The 7,488-nt window shown below is 45.5% G+C and overlaps 1 protein-coding gene across 1 annotated transcript in view; it reads right to left on the reverse strand.

Annotated features, from left to right (window-relative positions):
• Positions 1–5,057: 5,057 nt before the first annotated feature.
• The window catches only part of T265_10288 (hypothetical protein), a gene marked incomplete at both ends in the record, with an annotated part of 18,371 nt that continues 15,940 nt past the window's right edge, over positions 5,058–7,488 (reverse strand). The window contains one exon of the mRNA XM_009176613.1: positions 5,058–5,655. Within this exon, the coding sequence (XP_009174877.1) occupies positions 5,058–5,655 (598 nt within the window). The remainder of the gene's footprint in view (positions 5,656–7,488) is intronic.

Below are 7,488 nucleotides of genomic sequence, written 5' to 3' on the forward strand. Positions count from 1 at the left end.
ATATATATATATATATATATATATGCAGGGAAGTCAATTTCGGTGTCTCTGGTCAAACTCAGCCCGGATATTTTAAAAGACGATTGGGCACTATGTGATGTACGGTACGGTACGGTGGTTCGGTCAAGGTGGGCATCTTTTTCCAAGGATTTATACAATCGATTGATTTCAGGAATACACCACTCACATTTCGAGATGGCGAACTCAGATGACAGTGCACTTGACTTCTGTACAATTTTGGGGTTTTGCGGGATGGGTGTTTTTTTCATAGTCATATACATTTCCTCGGTGGGATCCCTATAACGGTTACCCTCGACAATCGAAACGAAGGGTCGTATCATCCCATTCCATTACACTATGTTTCACCTTTGAAATGTTTCCAAAAATGTCAGTTCAACCTACACAATATTGCTTTCTCATCATATCTTCCATTAGAGCGTTTCCGATTTGACCACCGCTCTTTTTCACGTGAACTAAACGCTTGAGGTAATAGATTCACAGGTTGTTCGGTCGATTTGCATAGAACTATCACAAGGTTTCTCGCAGGTACACCATGTATGTATACAAAAATGTGAATGGTATATATTTGTGTTTGAGTTATTTTGGACGGTGCACAGTATACGGGAGTCGCATTACTTTTGAGTTTCGTGCTCAGCAACCGTAGCTCATCTAAACGAAACTCAAACACTGCTATAGTTGCAAAGATTTGCTTCCATCAAGGGTAGATTAAGTCAAGAACAACATAGACTTTTAACAATCTTATCCTATCGTATTGGCTCATCTGGCTTCAAAGATTTCTAGGACGAGTGATTTAGTTTAAGTGTAAATTTTGCTTACAATGTGAAGTTTGAAAGAAATCTGGTGTTGCTCAATAAAGATCACATAGTATAGCTGCATACTAGACGATTATCATACTAAGCGAAATGGCATGAGTAATATTGCTGTCAGTACTGCCGATCATCATCATCATCATCATCATCATCAAAGACAGCAACATTGTCACTGGTCTTCCCTGCCATACAACCATAAGGTTCGTCCAATATATATTATACATATATATATAATGATAATATAAGCCCTAGAGTTAAAAGGAGAGAAGAGCGGGTGAGGGAGGGGACCTAGTGCTGGCCTACATCAAGCATTATGAGGTGCCTACACCTCCAACCGCTCAATCAGTTAGTTTGGAAAGAAACTGACATCACAAATGTCATTGACGTCGATCAACTGTCTTGGAATGTCTGCAATCAAACACAGGAGGGGAGGCGTACAGCACCAGCACCACTCGACCCCTTCGTAATCCCTTTCACACCCTTCTACCAAGTCATACGTTATCCACCTTGCGGTTTGCGCCATTCTGAAGAAGGTGCAGAGAACAACACTTGTCTCAGTAGACTGTTTTGTCATGACCGAGCCACCTTAGTTGATGGTGCTGGATGCTTTCCGTGATTGAAGTACCAGCTTGACAACCAAATACCCGTTTTCTAATCACCTGGTTACTAAACATTTGACGCCATCCAAAACCAACAACGTTTCTGTCTCCTAACCTTTCATACACTTCGCTTGGTGATCCGGTGGTCCAACACGCTCCTAGGTGGCAACACAATCACGAGGGCCTCATTTGCCCAAAGCCACAATGGCGAAAATCCAACTCAACTAAGCTATGCATGTGTTCGCAGGTACCAAGCGGTTAACGTGGATTAAGACGATAGATAATGTTATGGGGTACGTCGGTATGATTCAGGCCAACAGGAGTTAAATCATCTTGCCATCAAAAGCATTATGAGACATTCGAGCGTCGCATCGGCGAGACGGTTCTCTGACCATCCCACGCGATGGGATCACCCATGTCTATGATTACTTTTCAAGCCGTTCATATTGTGAATTACAACTGCTCAGGCTGGTTGAGTTCACCGCATAGTACTAACCACCCTAACAATCGCCCAATTATTTGGCTTTTGGACCCCCCACAGCGACCTCCCTCCGACGCGACCAACATTTAGTCTTCCAAAATAAATTTTCAATGGTGTGCTACCAAAATTGCCTCAGAGGTTTAATCCCACTGTAATCTAACACGAACTATTTTACGTGTTATTCCCCGCCTGAATGACAACGGTAGGCCAGCGTATTCCGAAATGACCGACAAGAAAGTCGAGAATATGTGCGCACGCACAAAAACAGGATGATTCGAACGACAATGCGCATTAACATAACGAAGTACTCCCCGTTCAGAGAGATTTGTTGAATGATTTGTAAGAGGAGTGAAATGCCAGCGGCGTCATCGTCATCACCGGCAGCGTAACACTAGAAAATACAGGCTGCCATACTACCATGAGAAACAGAGCACTAGTGAAGGGTAGGGACTTAGTGCGAACAGTCTCCATAGACGAGGATCAAGATGAAGTTGTCTGCATCCGGGAACAGCAACTGCATAGGCGTATCTGAGCCTCGTAATAAAGACGCCGTAGTTGAGGTGATCCAACATGAATTGCATGCCTCACCCAACATGAGCCCAGCATACAACAGGTAAATTTCAGGTGGGCAATCCGTCTATCGAAGGTACATTGCCCATCAAGGCGACCACAGACGTGGCACGTCCTGTAAGACTTCATCACGTTCCAGGCGAATCGCGTAGACTCAAACGAGGAAAGCGCGACGATCCCACAGTAACCGGTTTGACAGTAGCTACCTTCATTCCACATTACCAGGGTATATTCTCATCACCGAGAGTTTAGAGTGGAAAGCACTACCTTATCGATAAGGCATGGTTGGGTGTGCATTACATGAGTTCTAACGAATTCACCCGACGAGCTATATTTGTTCCTCTGGTGCTTCTGGTTCGTCGCAAAGTACTCGCTTATGCACCACTTCATTGTGAACAAGCCGTGGCCATTTGTCAATCAGTCAAAGATATTTGAAAAGCAGATGTTTTTGTTTGATTACTCAAAAAAATCATTGAATTCATCTCACATGGTTTCGCCTGGACATTAGTACGTGTACGCAACCCAGACCTCTCTGAACAACGGACACCACTTAAGGACATTTCAGTTCTTCCCTATAGGTGTCCTTTCTTGAGGTTTCACTGTATTTTTCGGCAGCTGAGTCCGAACGTTCTAATAATGGATTGTTAAGACCAAAACAAACCGGTCCTCAAAACTACACGTATTCAGCCAACGGTGAGGCAGCGATCTGTCATCCTGCTCGGAGTATAGGGTGATTAACAATACTCAAGAATCACGCGATTCAACACCATTTCAAGCCAAGGTCTGCACGTATTGACATGCCGTATGAATGGCGCCCGCCAGGAAACCGTTCATCTGTAACACCCTTTGGGTGCCAAACCCCCATCCCACTAGAAGGAAGCACGAAGGCTGGGATACTGCCAGATTGCCCAAGCCCAGACAGAGGTCGGGTTCGAACCACGGATCTTCCGGTCAGTGAATTCGCGCTCTAACCACAGCTATTTCACCCGTCAGGAAAGGTCTATTCTAAATATAACCCCATCGCTTTCTATCAGGACAACCACCCTAATCCAGTCGATTTTTCCTGTCTGAAACGGCACTGTCTCTTGGAGTTTATGCCAACCAAGTATAATATTTACTTGTCAAAATCTGTGCTACGCTACCACTTGGACGTGTTAGCAAGTCTGTGAAGGTATTGTGCGCCTTTAAAACAGGTGATAATGTCTTATCGAACCAAACAAGTGTGGGCGAACCCAAAGGATCCCAGGGAAGGGTTTCATGTATAGCAGCGAAGCATCGGTCTCAAACACTGATGCCATGCTGTCGAATTTCTTCGTGGAGGAAAGTAAGGAAACATACCTAGCCGTCACTCCCCCTTACCAACCGTATTCTTTTAATCGTAAGGGTTTTATTGCCCTTGGAAAAGATGATCCCAGAATGAACGCTATTTCAACACGGTTTCTACCCGATTGCCGTACTCCAGGTAAGTGGCTATCACGAAACCCTACCACCAAGTGGTTCAATCTAGACGTCAGCGGAGAACTCGTCTGACTGTGCGTGCGGTTAAAACATACTAATCCATGGGTAAACCGCACAGAAAATGGTCGCGGGAAACAAACTATGGTTAGGTTAAATCTAGCTGACTTCTATGCAGATGAAGTTGTCCATTTACGAAAAAAAAACAGAATTCAGCAGATTGACGCCTCCTCCCAAACAAGGGTTGGGTTGTCTGACTGACTGCTCTGAGGGGTAGGAACCCCGGAATACTTTTGGCAGTGTGCAAATGGCCTCTACGTTTTCCCTGTTTGTTTGCCGCTCCACTATGGGGCCTTGTTGTTACGTGGCGACAGAGAAGGCCTCAACGCCGGCGCCATCATTTGCGAATATGATACTAACTAAATCAAACCCGGAGCCACTCTTCCTATGGAGTGTGTAGCGGTTGCCCATCTGGTTAGTGCATCCTCGTCTGTCTCACAATCACGCGTCAAAATCGTGACATGAATACGACAATATGTCACCTCCCGTGCCATGACCTTTTGAACGACACCAGGTGATTTCACGTTGTTTTCAAGTCCCACTCATTGCAATGGCCTATATAAAGGATAGAACACAATCGAGCACACGCACGCATCACACTCGCATTGCTCGCGCGTCGGAACACAGACCGGCTCGACACAACAACAACCGCGGACAACTAGGAACTTGTAGAAGTGAATCTGCCAAAAGAAACACGATTGCCTGCGTCCAAACCAACTCGGTGGAACTATTGTAACTTCCGCTCAGAACGATAAGTCCCTCATTTGTACATTCCATTTTTGATATTGTATCCGACTCAATTAAGGTGTTGTAACCTAAGACTATTATAACAAATTTTATTAGTGTCGCTTTCTAGCCTTCTGATTTATCTAGTGGCTTTTGTTGTTAACAAGAGAGAACACTAATAAGTGGAACAAAAGTAAAAAATATCAGTTTTATTCCGTAAAACAGGCAAACACGGGGTGAGGTGGGGGAACGGATCCTGAAGGTGCTTGTACGCGTACAATCTGCAAACAGCTAAAATGTTCTAATATCGTGAGAAACTACAGGTGTGACCCTGCACTACTGACCAGCACCAATAGTAGTTCCACAAATATAGGTACCTATGAGTGCAGCAGTCATTACTATGGGTAAATGGAGCAAGGTAGATCGAAAGAGGCGCCTCGCCGCAGCTGCACTTCCTTCCTGAGAATCCGCTCGAGAAAACTGCCAGGCATAGTAGATCAGACCGATGTTGGGAGGAAGACAAGTCAAACCAAGAGCACAACCAGCCCACGGACCAAGACTGATGGCACTGCATCCGGCCCCGGCCAGGCAGACGAGGCTACAAGCGACCGCATAGCGCAGTGCAACTTGCTTGCACACCGGTGGCTCCAGGACTGAAGTCATCATGTAGCCAGCTTTGGAATATTCCCCACGTAAATTCCAGCTCAGAGCCATGAAGTGTGGGAACTGCCATACGTAGAGAAGACTGGCCAGAATCATTGAACCTGAAGAAAAGGAGTGAGCAATCTGTTGAGTGAAGGAATCGGGACAAACGCGCATGTTCCGGGTGGTTTGGTGAAACACGGGTGTATTAGCCACCATATTATGCTCACCAGGAGATACCAACTTCATGGTGTTCACGAACAGGACAAACGCGCATGTTCCGGGTGGTTTGCTGAAACACGGGTGTATTAGCCACCATATTATGCTCACCAGGAGATACCAACTTCAGAGGGGGCTAACCTATCCAGGGAGGTGCAACATTAGTTAGGTGCCTGTAGAAGCTCGTTTCCAAACACCCATGGACACAATCGCTAAAAAGCAAGGTGAATTAAGCCCCTTTGGGCGATGAATGTCTGCTAAAACGAGTATCCCGCAAGCAGAAGACAAATAAGGTCAAGCAGAAAACTTTTCCTAAGTTTCAGCGAAGGGCGGTTAGATCGGGAGAAGTTGGTACCTTACGAAACTTCACTGGTTCACGGAGACCTTCAGTCGAAAATGCGGCACACGTGAACACAGTTCTGTGTTACTTTAGCAATCGAAGAGCAAGTGCAATCAGCTCTCGCGCAAGCGTATACCTTAGTTCTTACCGCTGAAACTTTGTGTCCTGTGTAGCTTCAATACACCGGAGCCTAAATGAAAGCTACCGCCTTCAGCGTGCGTTCTCCTAAATGCTCATCACATGGTGGTGCTGTATAGGTAAGTACTCACGTTCTGAGACGTGGTTGACGGGGTCAGATGGCGTGAAGAATGAACAAGAAAGTAAAAAGTCTAGATGCATTAGAGGGTGAGACGATACATGTAAGTTAGCCAGCCGGAAACGAACGAACGAACAAAGCACCTGGTCTGAGTAATTCGCCTCAGAATCTCATCCAACTAGTTTATTGTTTATACTTACTGGCGAAGGTATCCAGGGTAATGATCGGTTGTAGATCAGATAGCTGCTGATCCGTTCACCAAGCATGGCACCTTGTTGCAGACGTTTCGTCGCCAATCGTGGAAACATCAGTGTGCAGTTGGATGTTGACTTCCTCCTTACCTGGTTGTGTTCATATAGATTATAAAATAGTTTATCTCTGAGTTGTCTCTCTATCGCAATTTTATTGGTCTGTTTACGACTGGTGCTGTGGCCCGGACGCGTACCCGATTGGCTCATTGATTCGGTAAAGGAACGAACCACCAAACCGAGCATTACGATGTTCCCATGACTGGTGAGAAACGGCTCCAAGCAAATTATCGAGCTCGGCGAACAGATCAGCAGCCAACTGAGTTACAGCTAGTTAACGCGCCTGAGCTATCAGTAGTTCGATATATTGCCAAGGTAATAATCCCTGTGACATACCAAGGTAATATCGCCGCGTGACTTAGAGAACTGCCCCAGGACACTTGACAGATCACATCATCATCATCATCATCGACAGCATGACATCAGTGTTCAACACCGATGCTTCACTGTCGTATTGACAGATCACACCGACTGTAGATCCCCGATCCGGGTGGAGTTCAATACAGATCACGCGAGATAAATCAGGGGTTATGAGACGTAGGCAACTTAGAATGATTGTGGTAGGCCAGCTCCGTCAACCTCAATGTTTTTTTCGCCTTATGTCTTTAAAGAAATAGTCATACAAATCTAACGGTTGTACGGCAGTTAAGCAATGGTACTAAAACTGAGGTGATGATTTGTTGACCCTTACGAAAAGTAGACTGGAGGTATAAAAGTTGGTACTATCACATTTCTTTTGATACACTCACTTTAATCCATGCGGCTTACCTAGGCACGTGACGACCTCAATCGACATTCCGCTGTTTGCACTACACCCATGTGTTTGCGAGAAACGGTAACTTGTCCCGAGTGGCATTTGGGTTATTTCTATGTGCTTTTGGATGTGTTGTACACTAAATGCATCCCTTGGTTGTTGATCAGGTGGCTGTTGATCTGTTCGCCGAGCTTGGCAATTGGCTTGCAAACGTTTCGTCACCATACGAGGAGACATCATCAGTGCGC

This window comes from Opisthorchis viverrini (genome assembly GCF_000715545.1).
Source record: "Opisthorchis viverrini unplaced genomic scaffold opera_v5_349, whole genome shotgun sequence".
Lineage (NCBI taxonomy): Eukaryota > Metazoa > Platyhelminthes > Trematoda > Opisthorchiida > Opisthorchiidae > Opisthorchis > Opisthorchis viverrini.